Raw genomic sequence first — 23,536 nt, 5'->3', positions numbered from 1 at the left:
AAGAAAACATGCTCCTAATGTTGAACCAGTTGGACTTTTTGTGCAGTTCCACTAAAATCGAGCATCCCTGTTTGCATAGATATTGAAAGTGTGATTACTATAAAAGTGGCACTAGTTGAATCATAGACTCACAAATATAAGCATTCCAATTTCTTAATGGGAAAAGGTAGCAAGACTGTTTCTAACCACCTGTTTGAAGGAATAAATAAGGCAACAACGGCTGATGTCAGAAAGGCATATATAGTTCTTTCTGAAAGAATGATTGATTCCTGACCTTTCCTCTTCTTTTAAGCATATTTTGTGTAGTTCAACTAAAATAGAATGCCATCACCGCCTTGACAATTCAGTGACACTGTACAAAAGGAAATGACTTAACATTACATCATGATGTCAGTTATGTAGTCGACAGGCATTAGAGACAAATTTACAGACCTCCTCCGATAACATAATGAACATTAATTTTAACAAAGGTGTGACTATCTTTACCGGGATAATTTGAGTGAACTCTACACCCTCTGTTCCTTAATATAAGACGTTTTCTCGGTTCAATTTAAAGTACCCAAACGTCTAGTATTTAGAAAAACAGGTAGTAGTTTTCTTGAGCACATATCTGGAAAAGCTTTCCACACTTTATTTATGTCCATACGCTAATGCAACACCATTCGAAATTTCGAATACTATAAATATACACTAATCCAGTGGCTAGTGCAACAGTAGAGTAGTTATTTTATTACAGGTTACAGTACAATGGTTTTACTGAACATATTTTAATAAAATCTAGCACTGGAAGATTTCTATAAGAATTAACAATACAAAATGTAAAGGTAACACGTTTCAGCATTGGTACACTATAAATATCATTTCGAACTCGGGGGGGGGGGCTTAAAAATTGCTATCCCAATCTTGATAATCGATCAAACATAAAAGCTTGATCGAACGAATCAAGAGAACAGCCGGAGGAGGAGGTGCCCACTCTTGACCTTTCCTCTTGTCTTCATAATTTTTTGTGCAGTTTAACCAAAATAAAATGACATCAGCGCCTTGGCATTTTGGTGACACTGTACAAAAAGTTAACTTATCTCATGAAAGTGAGGTATGTAATCTATAAGCATTAACAGTGCAAAAATCTGAAGGTAGTAACAAGTTTCATCGTCGGTATACTGGCTGTGCAACAACATTAGAATGCCTTAGCTGATTTTTTAATACATCCACAATCAACAGCTAACCCTGAAATAATCCAGTGACATTAAATGGCATTGCTTAAATTTATCGGTGGCATTAGACTAAGTGCGGCATTAGTTAAATGTGGCATCACTTTAGCAGTAGCATTGCTTGACTTAACTGCTGGCGTTATACTAACAGCAAAAAAGTGACAATAAGAGCATGGGAGGCCCATTCGGACAGTGGGCGCACCAGTACGATGTACCTCCATAGACGCATAGAGTGGTGAGGGAGGTATGGTTGTCCAGAGCAATAAATATCCAGGCAACATATGTGGATTACGTCCCATTTTTGTTCTGTTTTCGTCTGCGTGACCAGCAGAGCAAAGGATAGCAAATTGGGAAGATGGTGGAGTGGAAAAAGATCCACATGCAGCGACGTGGCAGATGGGGCAATAGAACAAGGGTATGGTTCGAAAAGAGGTAGCATACCTGAGGGTCGGCGGGAAGTGGCTTCGCTCGTGGTCGTCGTCCTCCGCACGCACTACGGCAACGAGCTTGGGGACGGAGGCCATCCCACGCGGGCGCTAGGTCTGAGAGGACGGACTTGTCGTCAGTGCGTGACCTCGCTCGCCGACGACGAGTGCGTCAACGCTGCACATCCTTTTCTTCCCCGGCGGATCTGTGACCACCGGTGAGGAGGGAGAGAGGCCGTCTTTTTTAGATCTAGAGAGAGGGTGATAGTGTGAGAAGCAAGTGGGCAGCCCTTAGCAAGAAAGCTCTGAAGCTCCAGCCTATATATCTTTTTTATACTACTAGTACTAGAGGTGGAGTAGTGGTAGAGTAGTTTATATTTTCTCTGCAAACAGTACCAGTTAGTCGTGCTTCAAAACTGAACGACACACCATTAAAAAAATAAAGGTCGATAACTAATGCGGCACCTGCTACCTCTTGAGCATGCGTTGGTTTTTTCTTGAAGAGGAAAGGGTGATGCAACAAAGTAGCGTAAGTTTTTCCCTCAGTTTTTGAGAACCAAGGTATCAATCCAGTAGAAGGCCACACGCAAGTCCCTCCACTACCAAGGAAAACCTTATACACAGAAGTTTATCAGTAGCGCGGTTTAAAAATGGGCGCTACTGCTAATTAGTAGTAGCGAGGGGTATAAAAACCGCGCTACTACTAAGTTGATAGTAGTAGCGAGTGGTATAAACCCGCACTGCTACTAAATGGTCTCCAACAATACCCCTGGGATAGGCCATAGTAGTAGCGCTACTACTTAGTAAGTAGTAGTAGGGCAGGTAAGAACCCACGCTACTACTAAGCGTGTCCACCCCGGCCCGATCCACACTCCCACACCACCAACCGTCCCACACCACCCACCCCCCGTCTGTCTAAAAAAAAACCACGCAGCCCGATCCAGATCCCCAACCTCCTCTCCTCTCCCAACCCACTCGCCGCCGGCCTCCCTTCCACCTCCTCTCCTCCGTCCGTCCACCCCCATGCCCCCCGCCGCGTGCGCCACGCCGGCGGCCGCGCGCCCGCTGCTCCCCGTCTCGCGCCGCTGCCCGCTGCAGCTGAGGGACGGCAACGCGGCGGCCTCCCTGTCCTTGGGCGGCGCCGCCCTTGCAAAATCGAAGGCGAAGGCACCGGCGGCTGCCGCGTCGCCGCCGTCGGTGAGGTCGTATGCTTCCAGGGTTGACGCGGAGAGCAGGGCGGCGGCGGTGGCGAGGGAGAAGGAGGTGTCGCTGGCAGAGGAGCTGGAGAAGGTGCGGGAGCGGCGGGGACGGGTCATGGCGGAGCTGATGCGCCTCATCGAGATGCAGTGGGTATGCGTCTTCCCTCTGTTCTGATTCCGTTTGGTAGTTCTTCTGGCGCCCGGTTCTGAATGTCAATGGTGATTTAGTTCTATGTCTTTTCCCCAAATCCTAATTCCCGTTCTCGGCTGCTATCCTGCTACATCAAGGCTTCGGCAGCCCGCCGGCTGCGAATCGCCGCCGCACGCCAGCCCGCTGCGTCTGCTGCATCTACTGCATTATGAATCAGTTTGAAAAAGAAACTGGAGTGTTTGTTGAGAAATTATTTCTCATGGCAGAGTCCTAATTTTTGTTGGCTTTTGCAGGTCTCAATTATCTGTATTCGGTGGTGAAACACTGAAACTAGAGATACAGTGGAGTGACTTTCCTGTAGAGGGAATTAGGGAGGTTTATTCTGATGAGATTATTTCCCATGAGATATAGACACGATGCAAAACCAAGGTATGCTCATGCGCATAATTCATACCCTAGTAAGTACAGATATGTAGCAATAGTGAGGGAGTGGTGCATGTCTTAATTCATTAAGCCACTGTGAAATTACTATTAATTAAGATAGTACAGCAGGCACTAGTAATAGTGCTGCTGTTGCTGATATTGCCATTGCCACATTTCACTGCACTCGTATACGCGCACTTTGATTATCTGTGCCACTTTTTTTGCCTGTCTAACGAGCACATATTTTAGTAAAAACTGGAGGAGCGCAGAGTTCTCGTGATGTGCATTATGCCCCTTCTCATGATGTGCGCTACCCTCAGGGCCAGCGCATAATGCGATGAGCGCCAATGAACAGACAAACGGTAAACTGTTGGCTGCTGCCGAAGGAGCAAGCAATGTTCAGTTCCGACAAGTGATAAAGTGGTATTCCGACGAGTGTTCTGACTTGTCTGATGACGTGCAGATTTTGATTGCCTTGTGAACTTGATTAAGATTATCAGATGTTAAGTCATTCAACCATGTGTTTGCGTGCCATGTAAATTTCCATTGCCATGGGGTTAACCTGTTTGTACAAATTAAAGTAACTTGATTAAGGTGTTAAATCTGTCAAGCGGTCAGTCACAGTACTGTGCAGTCAGCCATGTCCTGATTTAGAGAAGTAACATTTTTTTTGAAATAGTAGAACATGCAGTCCTTTTACAAATGAAAGAGAGGCAAAGAAAGTGTTGAACAAGAACAACTATCAGCACAACATGTTGTGAGTTGCACATCCTTTTTTGCATTCATTTTGAAAAATGACCCCTTCTTAGTTGCTTGTCACGCTCGGCCACTGGTTGCAGGTCTATGTTCCGGTGGAATCGTTGATTTCTAAGGAGGAGAGGAAGAGAATACAGGGGACTGCGTCTTCAGATTCTCAGGTAAATGCTCTGCTCCTCGTTTTTATTTTCACATCACTGATTGGCAAAAATTGTGCTTGTGTCTAACACATGCTTAAATTCATCGAGAAACAAAATGTTTGTGATCTGAATCTCACATGCTTAAATTCGTTGAGAAATCAGGATCCTATACTTCATTAATTTGCCTAGACGAAATACTTATTATTATGATTTGTAATTCCATTCACATGTTTCACGGTCCGGTCATAGTGGCTTCAAGCTTTATTTTTAACCTTCTTGCAGTAATGGATAATGGAACATATAAAAGCTGCTAGAGTACCCGCCATCCCAGCGCCATCTCCGTTTCGAACGATTCCTGTACGCTCGATCTGCCTCGCTGGCTCGTTTTTACGGCGCTGTAAAAAATCCAGCCACTCGTTTATCTGCACATTGTGCTCTTCTGCATAAGTGAATGACTGGTGGGCCTCCTTTTCTCACGGGCCCAGTTTTGCGGTGTGTCTCGCGTGTACGCTGCGTGCGAAAAGAGGGGATCCGCATAGAGCGTGGGGTTCGCACGGTAAAACCAAGCCACCAATCCCCTCGAGCCCTGCCTCCTCTCCTCTCCCTCCCCTCCCCTTCTCTCGCCGCCATCGCCCGTCGCTATAGCCCTGCGTCCCCTCCTCCCCTCCCCCCACTTCAATCGTCGCCGTCGCGCGTCACTTTCTTCGCCCGCATTCGTTCCGACGGCGGCGGCGGCGGCGACCTGCACGCCAAGGGCGATGGCGGTGGCGTTCGATCTGATGCAGCGCCATGGAGAGAGGAAAGGAAATAGAGGAGGGCGAAAGAGAGAGGAAAAAGGAGATGGAGGTGCGTTGGCTGACGTGAGAGGGTCATCGGCCTGGAAGGACGCGGACGGCAGCGGCTTGGACCAACGGTGTCCTGGCTTTGGGAGCTGCGCATCGAGCGACGACGACCACATCTGCCGCCATCACCAAGGTGAGCTTCAACCCCCCCCCCCCCCCCCCCCCTCTCTCTCTCCGAGCCGGATTTGTTGGTGAGGTGTTCCACGGTGAGGTATGAAGAGACGATGTACCATCTTCTGCATAAAAGTAGTTTTTCTTTCTTCATGTGATTATTTTGGGATCTAGCTCTATGCAGCCACTTTTCTAGATTAACTTTAGAAAATGGTGGCAGCAATTGGTTGAATGGTTGAAGCAGTAGTCAATTTGGTTCATATGCTTTGAATAAAATTGTGTTCATAGATCATGTTATGCACTTTGAATGAAAATTGTGTTCAATATACCAAGGACATTAAGAATTCGATTCATAAATGCAGCCAAGATGCAGAGCGGTGGTGGACGACGGCAGCCTGCTCCCAAGTTGCAGGTGATGTTGCGAGATAGCAGTATACCAAGGGTTCTAAGAATTTGATTCATAAATGCAGCCAAGATGCGGAGCGGTGGTCGACGGCGGCGGCCTGCTCCCAAGTTGCAGGTGAGAAAATAATGTGGCGGTTGTTGGTTTGCATAAATACTGATCGACGCATTGTGAGAATATTTTGTGAGGTATCCTGATTGGCATATCACAAGCTGCTAATGTTGTTCAACCAGGTGTGTGCGTGGACATCTTCATGATTACTGATCACAAATGAACACACATATCTTCTCTCGAAATTCTGAGTGTTGAGACTTGAGATTGGTGGCTCATTGTTTCTGTATTCAAATACTGATGAATCAACACTTCCAAAAGATATGTAAGTTCAGTCATCATCTCTGACTCTATGCTGTATATCATAAGGTGTTTCATTTCTCAAGCCACTGTTTGGTCTGTGTACAATATGTGCTTCCTCTTTGTAGGTCAGTCAAATTGATAGGATAATGTATGATCATGCTTTGTATAGAGCTGACCTCACATGGAACGTCCTATCCATCTTAAACTTCACCCAGGCTTGATACAATTGACCCTTTAATTTCCTAGAAATTCTCATCTTTGCCTGTGCAAATATTATTTTATTTGTCATACTCTTATACATTGAAGTTACATTTTATCCCACAGACTGATGGCCAAAGAAGATTTGGGAAGTTCCACTATGTTCCTACAGACTGTTGGCCAAAAAAGATTTGGGGGAAAATAGCTCTAGAGAAGGATTGAGATGAAAATGGGATTGGGATCTCACTTCGCAATGCATTGAAGAATCATGGTAGAACTGTTTATATTGCTGATTGAGACGGCGATTATGATTTATTGCTTTTTACTAATTTTTTATCTTTTCTACTTTGCTCACATAATTTATACAGGTTGTTCTTTCTTTAGTACCAATGGATATAACTTGGTTACACGATATACTTGAAGACTGTAGTAGGAACAAAATGCTTGGCAGACCAAACTAATTAGGTAAGCTGAGAACTAATTAAACCCTAGAATAATTGGTTGCCAGTGATAGAATCATCTTGTACTGTTGTACATAACTAATTTTGATTTCAACTTTGGTGTGGTCATGTAGCTTTGAAGTTTCCTGGAGACAGACTACTCTTGCATCATTATGTGCAACCCACAGGGATCTCGCTCGGTGAGACAAGCACACCTATGCCACATCTTTACATGTAAGTTTGTTTTGCTTAGCCATGGACAGTGAGGTCCCCCTTCTCTGATTTCTTCATTCCCAGTTCATTTATTTATTTGATATCAATATCTTTACTATAGGATTTATGTCCTTGCCAACTCTACAATTGTTAATTGCACACTCAGAGTCTGGATATTGAATTAGCTACTTTTGCGATCCCTGGACTACACGAGTCAATAGAGCTGATGTTCATCAGTATTTCTGGATTGCCCATCTTTCAGCTGAGTTAAGGCTTTTTCTATTGTCTGCAAATGAAAATTATTTGATGTACCCCTGGTATGATAAAAGAAGAGATTGCCCTTTTCCTTTGTAAAATTTTCCACACATGATGTTGTCGAGGATGATTTCAGAATTTATATGCTCATTGGTTCCATTACTCCTTTCCCCATTAACTCATATTAGACAGTGGTGTATAAAGGTTGCACCTGACTCTGTTTTCCAAGGAAATACAAATGAAGTTATATTACTTGCAACCTGCGACCCCTCTTCGCTAAACAAGAAAAGTAAAAATGATAACCTATCATGCAGTAAAATTACGTGGCTGATCTCTGTTTTGTGCATGTTCGGTTGGGATTATGAGTTGTTCTACTTCCCTTAAGAGAGTTTATTTTCCTCTCATGAGATGCATACTTATATTTCTGGAATAAATGAATCTTTTGGGTTGTAACCTGTTCTTAGTAACGATGCCTTACCATCTGCCTTCTCCTCTCCTTTATGTTGTTTTTTCTAAATTATTTCTATGGACTACTACCATAACTTGTTGGTTTAGTTTAGGTGTCTAGGAAGAATTTGCAGTCTTGCAGATGAATCATGATATCAGGTTTAGGCATGCACATGGCCACTAATCACAAAAAATGATATCTGATAAAGCCATCATCATGTCATGTAATTACTTGCAGAACAACTATATTGTTTTTTGGGGCGGTAAAGCAGAAATGATAGGACTCTGCAAGTCATGTGAGTGTTGTTTGATTATTTACTTTCTCAAGTGCGTGGATGTCGTTAGCATGTTTAGTATACGCACGGAGATATGCAAAGTGTAAAAATGGTTTCCTGGGAACGTCAGGTTTTTTTTCTCCTCGGAACGAACGAAACGTTCGCCAGGGAGCGATCACCCCACCGAACGTTTTTGGTCGATCTGGGGGAGGAGCTGGACCGAACGATTCGCCCCAGGCCCCCACGCGAACAGTTGCCCCTGCAGGCAAAAACAAAACTTTGACTAGGCCTTTACAGCCTCCAATTAGGCTAAAAAATGGCCCTGTTTTTTGTGACGCCTCAACACTTGGATCATCGCTCGAGGTTATCGCTTTTGAGTTTCAGGTGATAGGTTATTTTTAATTGATTTTTTGGAAATCATGATGCTAAATATATGGATTGTGTCAGTTAGCTAATCTATTGGCTCTTTGATGTGTATGGTGACATGATGGCAATGAAAATACATTTTGAACTGATAGTATTTGTATAATTTAATTTTGACAGAGTATAGGAGCATACTCAATGTCTTCCGCTTTTTGTATGAGGTCGGCTTATCTTGCTTATAGTAATTAGCTAAATAAATATATGGGCATTTAAGAATATCTTTGCAATTAGGCCAGGCGTGAGAAAAATTTCAAAGATGATGTTCTCTTTTGGTGTATTTCTATTCTCCCTGTTCCAAATCTTTTTTTTTGGATGCCACTGGCACACCACATGCTGTTCTGAAGATATCATGCTATGGGACTTCTCAGCAGAACCTAAACAAAAGGAAGCTATGGTTTTACTTGCAGCTCAGTTTTCACATCCTTCCCAGGTTTCACAAAAACATAAACATGCTTGGATGGGTGTCCTTGCCTGCGACCTCGCTGTCTCCAACCCATCCACAGGTATTGCAACTCCTTGCCATCCAATTTATTCACTGTTCGTCCTCTCTGCTGTGATTTGGCGGTTGAAATCAATTCGTCTGGATAGGGAGGAGCAATTCAGTAATCATTTACGCACCATGTATACTTCATTTTATTTCATGTATAACCTGTATATAATAAGAAAGAAAAGTGGGGTAGCTCCTCCGTTTCAGTGCTTTAGCCTGAAAAATACTGAGTTTACCTTCAGATAATTTGAGTGATGCTGATATGATAGTTAACCATATAACCTCCATTTCATGTATAACATTACTTGAAAATTTATAGCATGTGGACCACCACAAAGAATAATCTCCCTTTAGATAATTTGAGTGGATGCCCATTTGATAGCCAATTATGCTAATAACGAGGGTGTCCGGACCAAGCTGCATGCCTCCAAGATCGCCTTTTTATAGCGGTATCACGACGACCTGTGTATTTCCCGTGATAGAAATTGTGATACACCTTCCTTTAGGTGCATTTTCATTCAGATGGTGATCCAGGTTTATTGGAGCAGTACATGCTAACCACCAATGTGTTTTCTGATCTTTAGTACAAGGCTTTACCAAACTATCAATTGAAGTGCAGGTCAACCAAAACTTCATATACATAGGCTGAAAGATGAAAACTAAAGACCATGGAAAAGATCACACCATCTTTTATCCCAGAAAAAAAACTGCATGGTCACTTGACTTTATAGACAACATGCTGCACTATTAACTTTGGTTTAACTGATCGATAATGCCTCCTTGTTATTAGTTATATACTAAGGAACATGCCTGTGAGTATATACTTGGGCTATGTATGTGATACCAGATTGTTAACATAATACTCTTAGTGAATCCCCTAATTTATGTTGTTCCTATGCTTTGGGAAACTACAGCTGACATCCTCGATAGAAATAGCTCCTTAACAATCGTTCCCGCTTTTCTTTACTTGAAACTGTTACTCTGCTCTAGGTTCAAGGATCTGTGATAGGTGTATTTAGTTTTCCTATGGCGATGGCACATGTAAATTAAACCATCTATTGTGTTCTGCATTCTATGCCATTGCCCATGGTCATTATGTATTTCCTATGAATGTATGCTCGGTGTTGTTTGTAAGTTGGATCTTCCTAAAAACCAGAGGATGTATTTTTCGCCGGAAATAAACCGTGTATTGTCAGACTTAGTTGAATAACTCCCAGATTTTACCTACTTCATTGTTTTTGTGACAATCACAGGTTGTTTGATAATAGGCCTAAAAACCAAGATAAACTGATGTTTTCACACCTTTGCTTTGCATCTGTGTTGACCAGAAGAAATTGCTTACAGGGTACCTTTCTTACAAAACCTTTCCTTTGCAATTGTATCAATTTACTTTTGATACCAAACTTTTGTTCTAACCTCATTGGCAAACCTGATTACCTGATCCAATTACTTACCTGTGTAAAGTGCAAACTTGTGTGCTCACTACCTATTCTTCTCTTATTGGAGATGCATTCACCTGCATTCCATTCAAGTAACGGATAGATAGTTGTTGCTAATTCTATTCATGGTGATTGCAGGCATGGTTAACCTATCCTTTGTGTAGTATGAATATTATACACACTCTTTTCATTTCTGTTTCCCCCTCCTAAACCATTTATTCTGTCTACCGCGGGTTGCTTGCTATCCTCTCATCGTGTCTATTGGTGTAGTATCGCATATCCTCTCTCGAAGAGATGAGATAAGGATTACAGGGCTACCAACTGAGTTCTACGGCTCACCTCTGGAAGACATCCTGAGTCATTATTTTGCATGCTAGAGAACAACAACTATCATGTTGGTGATTTCCCTGATATTTGGTTCTACAAGTGTGTCATATGGACCAATGAAAGAAAATATATTCCGGAGATAATAACTATATGGGCTACTCCAAATGGTCTGACAGTGGAACCAGCACCTTTTATAGGCCTTCAAGTACCTGTGGAAGTCTACCATGCAAGCATTATCCGATGATGACACTGCTTTTTCGTACATATCATCTTAAGACCGCGGTCAAACTAAGAAGATGCCTAAATAAGCTGTGAGGCAGCCTATATATAAGTGTATTTCTATGAACTGACCTAAGTCATTCTACTATCTGTAAACCAATTTAAGTCATTCTACTATTTGTAAATCAGTTTAAGTCATTCTACTATCTGCAATACAGTCCACACTGCATTATCTTTCCATCTACATTTCTTACTTACTCACCACTAACATTGCTTCTAACTCGCTTTTTGCGCCAATGGCGCAACCGGGTCATCTAGTTACAAGAACATTCCTCAATTCCTCTATGGCTTAAGCCCATCTCAGATGGAAATGTTTAAAACTGACGACAACCCTTATAATCGGCAGTCAAAGAAAGTTACAGAGGTTAGTGAGATTATCCATTACTGCAGTTACATTACTGAAAATAAATGGTGGCATCCAGTGCTATAAGTGACACTCTCAAATTCATTCCAAAGTACTCCAGACTCCAAAGCATGTCCTTTTCATCCATTCATGTTAGCAGCGAGCAAGGCCATGGCATCTTTCTTTCCCCTAGAAGTTTAAAGAATCCAATTAGTCATTGACAAATACTTTAGGACAAATAGTTGATGGTGTATATGTGTAACACGTGGAGAATATCAATGTAAGACATGATATGAGTTGGTGCAGCAGGTTCATTTGTTTGTAGCTATTACATAGGCGATCTCTTGTTAATAGAAATCACTCACTTTTTCCTTTTCGTATATTTATTCCCGTAGCTACTGTACAGCACAACATGCAAGGAAATATATGTCTGCTGAAATTTAATTTTATTTGTTCTTTACAGAAATCTTGGATTCATAAATGGGAGAAGCATGGAAAGTGTTGCCATGTTGTCGGCTCAGCTAAAGTCCTTAATCATGAGGAGATGGGACATGTCGATTGTTAGAGTACAGTTGACAGGTGCATTTTGTGAAATTCTAGCCAAAAGATTGATCATGCTTGCCTCCTTGTTCTTTTCAGTTCAAATAAATGTTCCTTTTCTTATTGAATCCAAAGTAGCTAGCGGAGATCAAGTGAAAGGCTGTTGATTGTCCCAAAGTTCTTTCCTCTACAAAAGAGTGTAATCTTAACCAATGATTGTTTCCAACATGCAAGGACGTGACCACACAAATTTATATATCTTAATCTCATATGCTATCAAGCTTTTAAAGTGCAGTTACCAAGCACCGCTTTTATTTAAGGAAGAAGTTGCTGATTTTTTTATTTAAATAGTTGATACCTAACTAGGTGAACGAGAAAATTTCTTTTCCCTATTCGTGCATGTTTGCTAGTACTATTTGGTTGAAACTATTTGGTTGAACTGATGCAATTTGCGTACTAACAAGTTTTCACTTTCCCGACGTGGGCGCAGAGGTGATCGACGCTGACTTCGCCGCGAAGCCTTGTTGCCACGTCGCACAGATGATCGTCCAGGTGATTTCGACGTCGGAGGTCGCCGAGGTGGAGGACCTTGACGCCACCGTTCGGGGGAGGGAGGATTCGAGTCCACCGACGTCTGAACTCCGAGCCTAGGTAGATACATCTAGAGAAGTGGTCTGTTTAGGTTGGTGGTAGACCACTAGGGAAGGTACCCACCTTACGATGATGGTTGTGTGTGTCTGATGTTAAATGGAATCTCGAGATGGTTCTGTGACATGTTAAATGGAATATTGAGATGGTTCAGTGACATTCGTTTGTTTTGCATTGGACATATTACTAGTCATGAATACTACATCTAATTATTATTATTTTTAATTCCTAAATTGTTAGTAGTAGCGTAGGGAGGAAACTGAGCGCTACTAGCATATAGGATACTAGTAGCGTTGGTTGTTTACCCACGCTACTACTTTTTCATTAGTAATAGGGCGTGTATGTAATAGCAATAGCGTGGGTGGCACACGCTACTACTAACAAAGTTAGTAGTAGCGCGGGTTTAACCCACGCTACCACTAACTATTAGCTGTAGCGCTATACTAGTAGCGCGGGTACCCGCGCTGCTAGTAGCCATTTTACCCGCGCTACTAGTAGCCTTTTTTCTAGTAGTGCTCGTACCTACACAAACAAATAAGAACCTTGCAACCAACGCGATAAAGGGGTTGTCAATCCCTACACGACCACTTGCAAAAGTGAGACCTGATAGAGATGATAAGATAATATTTTTGGTATTTTTATGATAAAGATTAAAAGTAAAGAAAGCAAAATAAACGGCGATAGAAATAGCTTGTTGACGAGAGATTAATATGATGGAAAATAGACCCGGGGGCCATAGGTTTCACTAGTGGCTTCTCTCAAGATAGCATAAGTATTATGGTGGGTGAACAAATTATTGTCGAGCAATTGATAGAAAAGTGCATAATTATGAGAATATCTAGGCATGATCATGTATATAGGCATCACGTCCGTGACAAGTAGACCGACTCCTGCGTGCATCTACTACTATTACTCCATACATCGACCGCTATCCAGCATGCATCTAGAGTATTAAGTTCATAAGAACAGAATAACGCATTAGGCAAGATGACATGATGTAGAGGGATAAACTCAAGCAATATGATATAAACCCCATCTTTTTATCCTCGATGGCAGCAATACAATACGTGTCGTTTCCCCTACTGTCACTGGGATCGAGCACCGCATGATTGAACCCAAAGCTAAGCACTTCTCCCATTGCAAGAAAGATCAATCTAGTAGGCCAAACCAAACTGATAATTCGAAGAGACTTGCAAAGATAACCAATCATACATAAAAGAATTCAGAGAAGATTCAAATATTGTTCATAGATAATCTTGATCATAAACCCACAATTCATCGGATCTCGACAAACACACCGCAAAAAGAGTTATATCGAATAGATCTCCAAGAAGATCGAGGAGAACTTTGTATTGAGATTCAAAGAGAGAGAAGAAGCCATCTAGCTAATAACTATGGACCCGAAGGTCTGTGGTAAACTACTCACACATCATCGGAGAGGCTATGGTGTTGATGTAGAAGCCCTCCGTGATCGATGCCCCCTCCGGCAGAGCGCCGGAAAAGGCCCAAGATGGGATCTCACGGGTACAGAAGGTTGCGGCGGTGGAACTAGGTTTTCGTGGTGCTCATCGATGGTTTCGGGGTACGTAGGTATATATAGGAGGCATAAGTAGGTCGGTGGAGCCATGAGGGGCCCACGAGGGTGGAGGGCACGCCTAGGGGGGTAGGCGCCCCCCTGCCTCGTCGCCTCCTCGTATGTTTCTTGACGTCCACTCAAAGTCCTCTGGATCACGTTTGTTCCAAAAATAACTCTCCAGAAGGTTTCATTCCGTTTGGACTCTGTTTGATATTCCTTTTCCGCGGAACACTGAAATAGGCAAAAAACAGCAATTTGCGCTGGGCCTTGGGTTAATAGGTTAGTCCCAAAAATAATATAAAAGTGTATAAATAAGCCCATTAAACATCCAAAACAGAATATATAATAGCATGGAGCAATAAAAAATTATAGATACGTTGGAGACGTATCAAGCATCCCCAAGCTTAATTCCTGCTCGTCCTCGAGTAGGTAAATTATAAAAACAGAATTTTTGATGTGGAATGCTACTTAGCATATTCTTCAATGTATTTCTCTTTATTGTGGCATGAATGTTCAGATCCGAAAGATTCAAGATAAAAGTTTAATATTGACATGAAAATAATAATACTTCAAGCATACTAGCAAAGCAATCATGTCTTCTCAAAATAACATGGCCAAAGAAAGTTATCCCTACAAAATCATATAGTCTGGCTATGCTCTATCTTCACCACACAAAGTATTTAAATCATGCACAACCCCGATGACAAGCCAAGCAATTGTTTCATACTTTTGATGTTCTCAAACTTTTTCAATCTTCACGCAATATATGAGCGTGAGCCATGGACATAGCACTATAGGTGGAATAGAATGGTGGTTGTGGAGAAGACAAAAAGGGAGAAGATAGTCTCACATCAACTAGGCGTATCAATGGGATATGGAGATGCCCATCAATAGATATCAATGTGAGTGAGTAGGGAATACCATGCAATGGATGCACTAGAGCTATAAGTGTATGAAAGCTCAACAAAAGAAACTAAGTGGGTGTGCATCCAACTCGCTTGCTCATGAAGACCTAGGGCATTCTGAGGAAGCCCATCATTGGAATATACAAGCCAAGTTCTATAATGTAAAGTTCCCACTAGTATATGAAAGTGACAACATAGGAGACTCTTTATCATGAAGATCATGGTGCTACTTTGAAGCACAAGTGTGGAAAAAGGATAGTAACATTGTCCCTTCTCTCTTTTTCTCTCATTTTTTTATTTGGGCCTTTTTTTGGGCCTCTTTTCTTTCTTTCTTTTTTCGTCCAGAGTCTCATCCCAACTTATGGGGGAATCATAGTCTCCATCATCCTTTCCTCACATGGGACAATGCTCTAATAATGATCATCACACTTTTATTTACTTACAACTCAAGAATTATAACTCGATACTTAGAACATAATATGACTCTATGTGAATGCCTCTGGCGGTGTACCGGGATATGCAATGAATCAAGAGTGACATGTATGAAAGAATTATAAAGGTGGCTTTGCCACAAATACGATGTCAACTATATGATCATGCAAAGCAATATGACAATGATGAAGCGTGTCATAATAAATGGAACGGTGGTAAGTTGCATGGCAATATATCTCAGAATGGCTATGGAAATGCCATAATAGGTAGGTATGGTGGCTGTTTTGAGGAAGGTATATGGTGGGTATATGATACCGGCGAAAGGTGCGCGGTATTAGGGAGGCTAGCAATGGTGGAAGGGTGAGAGTGCGTATAATCCATGGACTCAACATTAGTCACAAAGAACTCACATACTTATTGCAAAAATCTATTAGTTATCGAAACGAAGTACTAAGCGCATGCTCCTAGGGGGATAGATTGGTAGGAAAAGACCATCGCTCACCCCCGACCGCCACTCATAAGGAAGACAATCAATAAATAAATCATGCTCCGACTTCATCACATAACGGTTCACCATACGTGCATGCTACGGGAATCACAAACTTTAGAACAAGTATTTCTCAAATTCACAACTACTCAACTAGCATGACTCTAATATCACCATCTTCATATTTCAAAACAATTATCAAGTATCAAACTTCTCTTAGTATTCAATGCACTTTATAGTTTTTATCTTGGATGCTTATCATATTAGGACGAATTTTATAACCAAAGCAAATTACCATGCTGTTCTAAAGAACTCTCAAAATAATATAAGTGAAGCATGAGATATCAATAATTTCGAAAATATAACCACCACCGTGCTCTAAAAGATATAAGTGAAGCACTAGAGCAAAATTGTTTAGCTCAAAAGATATAAGTGAAGCACATAGAGTATTCTAATAAATTCCGAATAATGTGTGTCTCTCTCAAAAGGTGTGTACAGCAAGGATGATTGTGGTGAACTAAAAAGCAAAGACTCAAATCATACAAGACACTCCAATCAAAACACATATCATGTGGTGAATAAAAATATAGCTTCAAGTAAAGTTACCGATGAACGAAGACAAAAGAGGGGATGCCTTCCGGGGCATCCCCAAGCTTAGGCTTTTTGGTGTCCTTGGATTTTACCTTGGGGTGCCTTGGGCATCCCCAAGCTTAGGCTCTTGCCACTCCTTGTTCCATAACCCATCAAATCTTTACCCAAAACTTGAAAACTTCACAACACAAAACTTAACAGAAAATCTCGTGAGCTCCGTTAGCGAAAGAAAGCAAAACACCACTTCAAGGTACTGTAATGAACTCATTCTTTATTTATATTTGTGTTAATCCTACTGTATTCCAACTTTTATATGGTTCATAAGCTCCATTACTAGCCATAGATTCATCAAAATAAGCAAACACACGTGAAAAACAGAATCTGTCAAAAACAGAACAGTCTGTAGTAATCTGTAACTAACGCAAACTTCTGGAACTCCAAAAATTCTAAAATAAATTGCTGAACGTGAGGAATTTATCTATTAATCATCCTCAAAAAGAATCAACTAAATAGCACTCTTCAGTAAAAGGTTGTAGCTAATCTCGTGAGCGCTAAAGTTTCTGTTTTTATAGCAAGATCGCAAAGACTTTCCCCAAGTCTTCCCAAAGGTTCTACTTGGCACAAACACTAATTAAAACATAAAATCATATCTAAACAGAAGCTAGATGGATCATTTATTCCTAAACAGAACCAAAAAGCAAGAAACTAAAATAAAATTGGGTTGCCTCCCAACAAGCGCTATCGTTTATCGCCCCTAGCTAGGCATTGATAATTTCGATGATGCTCACATGAAAGACAAGAATTGAAGCACAAAGAGAGCATCATAAAGCATATGAAAAACACATCTAAGTCTAACATACTTCCTATGCATAGGCATCTTATAGGCAAACAAATTATCATAGCAAGCAAAAACTAGCATATGCGAGGATGAGGAAAGAAACAATAGCAATCTCAACATAACGAGAGGTAATTTAGCAACATGAAAATTTCTACAACCATATTTTCCTCTCTCATAATAATTACATGTGGGATCATAAGAAAATTTAACAAAATAGCTATCACATAAAGTATTTTCAACACGATCCACATGCATGCGAAGTTGACACTCTTCCAAAATAGTGGGATCAACATTAACTAAAGTCATGACCTCTCAAAACCCACTTTTATCAAAAAATTCATAAGATTGAACATTTTCCAAATATGTGGGATCTAAAGTTGACACTCTTCCAAACCCACTTTCAATATTATTGCAAACATTATTATCAATCTCATATTCATCACGGGGAGTAAGTGAATTTTCAAGATCGTAAGAAGAATCACCCCAATCATGATCATTGCAACAAGTAGAGGACATAGCAAAACTAGCATCCCCAAGCTTAGGGTTTTGCATATTATTAGCATAATTTACATCAATAGAATTTATAATAAAATCATTGCAATCATGCTTTTTATTCAAAGATCTACCGTGAATCGCTTCATAAAGTACTTCATCACAATTTTCAGATTCACGAATTTCAAGCAAAACCTCATAAAGATAATCTAGTGCACTCAACTCACTAGCAATAGGTTCATCATAATTGGATCTCTTAAAGAGATTAGCAAGTGGATGAGGATCCATAAACTCTTAGCAAGTGAAGATGCAAGCAAAAAGAAGGCACATGGTAACACAAGATTGAACGGAGGAAGGGCGAATAAAACGGCAAGGATGAAGTGGGGGAGAGGAAAACGAGAGGCAATGGGAAAATAATGTAATGCGAGGGATAAGAGTTTGTGATGGGTACTTGGTATGTCTTGACTTGTGCGTAGACTCCCCGGCAACGGCGCCAGAAATCCTTCTTGCTACCTCTTGAGCATGCGTTGGTTTTCCCTTGAAGAGGAAAGGGTGATGCAGCAAAGTAGCGTAAGTATTTCCCTCAGTTTTTGAGAACCAAGGTATCTATCCAGTAGGAGGCCACACGCAAGTCCCTCGTACCTACACAAACAAATAAGAACCTTGCAACCAACGCGATAAAGGGGTTGTCAATCCCTTCACGGCCAATTGCAAAAGTGAGATCTGATAGAGATGATAAGATAATATTTTTGGTATTTTTATGATAAAGATTAAAAGTAAAGAAAGCAAAATAAACGGCGATAGAAATAGCTTGTTGACGGGAGATTAATATGATGGAAAATAGACCCGGGGGCCATAGGTTTCACTAGTGGCTTCTCTCAAGATAGCATAAGTATTACGGTGGGTGAACAAATTATAGTCGAGCAATTGATAAAAAAGTGCATAATTATGAGAATATCTAGGCATGATCATGTATATAGGCATCACGTCCGTGACAAGTAGACCGACTCCTTTCTGCATCTACTACTATTACTCCACACATCGACCGCTATCCAGCATGCATCTAGAGTATTAAGTTCATAAGAACAGAGTAACGCATTAGGCAAGATGACATGATGTAGAGGGATAAACTCAAGCAATATGATATAAACCCCATCTTTTTATCCTCGATGGCAACAATACAATACGTGTCGTTTCCCCTACTGTCACTGGGATCGAGCACCGCATGATTGAACCCAAAGCTAAGCACTTCTCCCATTGCAAGAAAGATCAATCTAGTAGGCCAAAGCAAACTGATAATTCGAAGAGACTTGCAAAGATAACCAATCATACATAAAAGAATTCAGAGAAGATTCAAATATTGTTCATAGATAATCTTGATCATAAACCCACAATTCATCGGATCTCGACAAACACACCGCAAAAAGAGTTACATCAAATAGATCTCCAAGAAGATCGAGGAGAACTTTGTATTGAGATTCAAAGAGAGAGAAGAAGCCATCTAGCTAATAACTATGGACCCGAAGGTCTGTGGTAAACTACTCACACATCATCGGAGAGGCTATGGTGTTGATGTAGAAGCCCTCCGTGATCAATGCCCCCTCCGGCAGAGCGCCGAAAAGGCCCCAAGATGGGATCTCACGGGTACAGAAGGTTGCGGCGGTGGAATTAGGTTTTCGTGGTGCTCCTCGATGGTTTCGGGGTACGTAGGTATATATAGGAGGAATAAGTAGGTCGGTGGAGCCACGAGGGGCCCACGAGGGTGGAGGGCGCGCCTAGGGGGGTAGGCGCGCCCCCTGCCTCGTCACCTCCTTGTATGTTTCTTGACGTCCACTCCAAGTCCTCTGGATCACGTTTGTTCCAAAAATAACTCTCCCGCCGTTTTCATTCCGTTTGGACTCCGTTTGATATTCCTTTTCTGCGAAACACTGAAATAGGCAAAAAAAAACAGCAATTTGCACTAGGCCTTGGGTTAATAGGTTAGTCCCAAAAATTATATAAAAGTGTATAAATAAGCCCATTAAACATCCAAAACAGAATATATAATAGCATGGAGCAATCAAAAATTATAGATACGTTGGAGACGTATCAGCACCTCGGGCCAACGCGGCCAGATCGCATTTTGCACGAGAAATTACACACCATGTTTCGTTGACATGTGGTCCCATTCCAACATGTCAGTGAGACGACGACGAGTCCTTTTGTACAATTTCCGAAAGGACGTGTAGGCCGGGGCGCCTCTTCGTGTACCGTGGCAAACTGGCAACCGTCCACTGACTCTTCGCCTTTCCCTCTCGATTTGGAACTGCTGTCGCACGCTCTTCCTCCCTCCTCCATTTGCCTTCACCCTTCCTTCTTCCATTGTTTGATCGTCTTCTCCATGGAGGGAACAAGCCGGAAATGACCCCGTTATTCTTGCCCCGATCTAAAAGATGACGTGGTGGGGGAACTCATTGATCGGTGCGACGTCATCACCTCGGCTAGCATGGCAGGTTCGTTCAAGACCATTCTCGACTCAACTAATAACATCATTACAAGTTGATCTCCCTTATCTTCTTCGCTATAAGCCTGTTCGCATGGGCGCGGACGACGGAGGCCTCGCCTTGTGCAAGTTGATGTCGCTTGATAACGATACGTGTGATGTCAAGATGCCATCGCTTCAGGGTAAGGCCTGGGCTGGCGCGGTTGTTTATATTGGGTACAATTGCGAGTGGGAACTTGTGAATGTGTACACTCGTCAGTGGATTCCACTTCCAAAAATCTCTGAGTGCCCTGAGGTTGAGCACACAGATGATCTACGTACGTTCAAATACGATCATGGTGACTGTCGTCTACGGAAGATAGCAATTTGTCGAGTTCCCAACCGCTCTTGGAATTACAAGAACTATCAAGTTGTTGCTATCTTCGACAAGCTTGTTGCCGTCGTTACTGATTCCACGGTTCGTCCATGGATATTGCTCAAAAATCAGTTTCTGTACACGGATGAGTACTGTGATGCAATTGAATACGAGGATCTTGTGTTTGCTTCCACCACTTGTGGCACTGTTTTTGCATGGGATCCTCGTAGTTTTGGTACGTTTGTCTTCCACAGTAATTATAATTGTTTCATCCACATGCATGCGGGTTAGCAAGTTTCCCTTTACTAATTAACCTTCTTGTGTTTCCAAGGTCATGTGAACATTCCACCACCTATACTTGAAAAAATTATAACCAAGGGGGAGATGATGATGGTGATGATCACGAGCATGAGGACGAGCAGAACTTATATACTCAGTGGCTCCTGGCAACTAATTCTGATGGATCACCTCTTCTTGTCTGTATACAGTGCACTGATATTGTTACTACTGAGGGAGCAGGTGTTGTCTCCCATGGTCGCCCTCTCCGGACCTATTCCAACACCCGTTGCAGGGTATTCGGGATGGATACTAGTGTGCGAGCGCCAACACCTTCTCCCTGGTACAGTATTGATAGTCTTGGAGCAAACTCGCTCTTCCTTGGACCAAACTATCCGATGATGGTTAAAGGCGATCCAGCCGCTGTTAACACAACGTTACTACCATTTATGAGAAGCAACTTTATCTATACCTCGGACATTGCGGTGGTTCCCTACCCTGCTCCTGATATATGCCGCTTTAGCCTGGATGATCAGTCCCGCGTTGCTCTCGGTATTGACAATAGCTAGCCCTTCCCAGAGCACCTATGGTTCAAAGCAAGCGTTTCCAACGCCAAGGATTGGTTGAGTTGAAGTTCATTTCATTGCTTGTTATTTGTTGTGTGATGAAAACTTTAGTATTTACTAGAATGTTTTGTTGGAAATAATCTATAATCCAACATGTATCATCGTTGTCGTTGTGTGTTGATGACTTGTTGTATGTAATGAATGGTACATTTGCAAATGCGTGTCCTAGACTCAATTTATGAATGGTTTTCGAGTCACTTCTTCAAGTGTGAGTACCGTAGTAGTATAGCCAGCATCCGGTTAGTATATGAAGTTGCCACATCACATAGAGCCAACCTAATATTGGAGTACCAGATCTGAGATGCCACGTGTACCAGATGAATGACTCCAAGTTCGACCACCGTGATGCTAGGTGCGAGCCGAGGAACACTGTTGGAGAGACTCCCTCATAATTTTCTTACATTGGTCGTTTGATTCATAGGATAGAATGCTATAGGATTTTTTTCCTATGTAATCATGTTTTAATTGGCAATCTAGCATCCACTCCAACTTTTGTTTCACTTCCTTTGATCCTACGAAGAGAGTACTTGCTCTAAATGATGTGCCGCTGCAAGAGCCGCCGATATTAATTAACCATGCTCTAAAAAGGTGGACCAGCTTTGGCTATAGTAGTACTGTACTAGGTTAGTAGGTGACCTTGCGCTTGGCTCTTCTCCTCTTCCGGAAGTCAAACAATAATGATGGTACTACTTCTGGCAATCTGACACCAAATGAACTGCTGCACGTCCACCGCTTGTAAGCAAAAGTTTCTCCTCGTGCTGCGAGCCACCGCGCATGCGTTGGCGAGGGAGAAGGCGTAGTAAGCAAGCTTCTCGTCGTTCTGCCAGTTGACGGGACACATCAAAGTTACGTATTTATTAGTACTCTCTTCAAACAGGGCCGACCATGTCCATGGCTACCATCCCGTGCTCTGTCATTGAGTACGTGCACTATTCACGTGCCATCGAGGAGAAAAAATATTGCGTAGTACTAGGTGCCATCGAAGTGCACGACTCACTTACGCACTGCATATCTCCATTTTCTTGCATGACACGCCACCTTGATGCCAGATGTCCCGCGTGTCATGGAGGCATATAGTATGATTTTGTAAAATGGAGGCATATAGATGTCCCGCGTGCCGGCAACAGGATGAACAAAGCTCATGTCTTAAACGAAAGAGTGGAAGAACATAGATTCCCGACGACCGAGAAGGAGCTACAAACCTCGGGGTGGAGCGTCTGCACTCATAGTATTTTATATTATTCAGCGATATAAAATCAACCAAATCTCTCCACGTTCCTATACCATTCTATAGTATGAGAATAACTTTGAACGTAAGCCATTGATTCACTCCATCCAATGGTCATAGTTGGAAAATCCAAACAAAACCAAGCTTTGGATCAACTCTTTTTTCGAGATCAACTCTTTTAGCACTTAGATTGTTGCCGCCTGCTCACCAAGCCCACCTATATATTCGCTCACGTGTGATGACCACAGGAGCTATCCACTCAGATTGTATGTTAAAAAAATAAAGGTCGATAACTAATGCGGGACCTCGGGCCAACGCGGCCAGATCGCATTTTGCACGAGAAATTACACACCATGTTTCGTTGACATGTGGTCCCGTTCCAACATGTGAGTGAGACGACGGCGAGTCCTTTTGTACAATTTCCGAAAGGACGTGTAGGCCGGGGCGCCCCTTCGTGTACCGTGGCAAACTGGCAACCGTCCACCGACTCTTCGCCTTTCCCTCTCGATTTGGAACTGCCGTCGCACGCTCTTCCTCCCTCCTCCATTTGCCTTCACCCTTCCTTCTGCCATTGTTCGATCGTCTTCTCCATGGAGGGAACAAGCCAGAAACAACCCCATTATTCTTGCCTCGATCTGAAAGATGACGTGGTGGGGGAACTCATTGATCGGTGCGACGTCATCACCTCGGCTAGCATGGCAGGTTCGTTCAAGACCATTCTCGACTCAACTAATAACATCATTACAAGGAACCCAAGGGTCCAGGAGCAGTTTGATCTCCCTTATCTTCTTTGCTATAAGCCTGTTCGCATGGGTGCGGACGACGGAGGCCTTGCCTTGTGCAAGTTGATGCCGCTTGATAACGATACATGTGATGTCAAGATGCCATTGCTTCAGGGTAAGGCCTGGGCTGGCGCAAA

General features: G+C 42.2%; 1 protein-coding gene across 50 annotated transcripts; it reads left to right on the top strand.

Moving 5' to 3' along the window:
- Positions 1-2,479: 2,479 nt before the first annotated feature.
- On the top strand, positions 2,480-12,547 carry LOC109734378 (uncharacterized). 50 transcript variants are annotated; one of them, XM_073497276.1, is made up of 15 exons: positions 2,519-2,986; positions 3,280-3,415; positions 4,092-4,166; positions 4,249-4,326; positions 4,588-5,280; positions 5,621-5,778; positions 5,895-6,037; positions 6,141-6,230; positions 6,340-6,484; positions 6,582-6,678; positions 6,788-6,887; positions 8,697-8,769; positions 10,007-10,098; positions 11,605-11,720; positions 12,172-12,547. In XM_073497276.1, exons 1-2 carry the CDS (start codon positions 2,660-2,662, stop codon positions 3,304-3,306), a joined length of 354 nt encoding a protein of 117 aa, XP_073353377.1. In that variant the 5' UTR covers positions 2,519-2,659; the 3' UTR covers positions 3,307-3,415; positions 4,092-4,166; positions 4,249-4,326; positions 4,588-5,280; positions 5,621-5,778; positions 5,895-6,037; positions 6,141-6,230; positions 6,340-6,484; positions 6,582-6,678; positions 6,788-6,887; positions 8,697-8,769; positions 10,007-10,098; positions 11,605-11,720; positions 12,172-12,547. The 50 variants fall into 50 exon arrangements, with proteins under 50 accessions (XP_073353332.1, XP_073353371.1, XP_073353297.1 ...); XM_073497250.1 differs by lacking the exons at positions 4,092-4,166; positions 6,141-6,230 and adding exons at positions 6,988-7,132; positions 11,057-11,162 and having other exon boundaries at positions 2,521-2,986; XM_073497274.1 differs by lacking the exon at positions 4,092-4,166 and adding an exon at positions 11,057-11,162 and having other exon boundaries at positions 2,521-2,986.
- Positions 12,548-23,536: the final 10,989 nt, after the last annotated feature.

This window comes from Aegilops tauschii, chromosome 1, assembly GCF_002575655.3.
Source record: "Aegilops tauschii subsp. strangulata cultivar AL8/78 chromosome 1, Aet v6.0, whole genome shotgun sequence".
NCBI lineage: Eukaryota > Viridiplantae > Streptophyta > Magnoliopsida > Poales > Poaceae > Aegilops > Aegilops tauschii.
The sequence above is the reverse complement of the archived record's forward strand: the minus strand, read 5'-3'. Positions and strand labels throughout refer to the sequence as shown.

Excerpts from the sequence above, each read along its gene's own strand:
- LOC109734378 (XM_073497231.1), top strand. The coding sequence starts at position 2,660 with ATGCCCCCCGCCGCGTGCGCCACGCCGGCGGCCGCGCGCCCGCTGCTC. Across the intron at positions 2,987-3,279 it reads GCCTCATCGAGATGCAGTGG|GTCTCAATTATCTGTATTCG; the intron begins GTATGCGTCTTC and ends TGGCTTTTGCAG.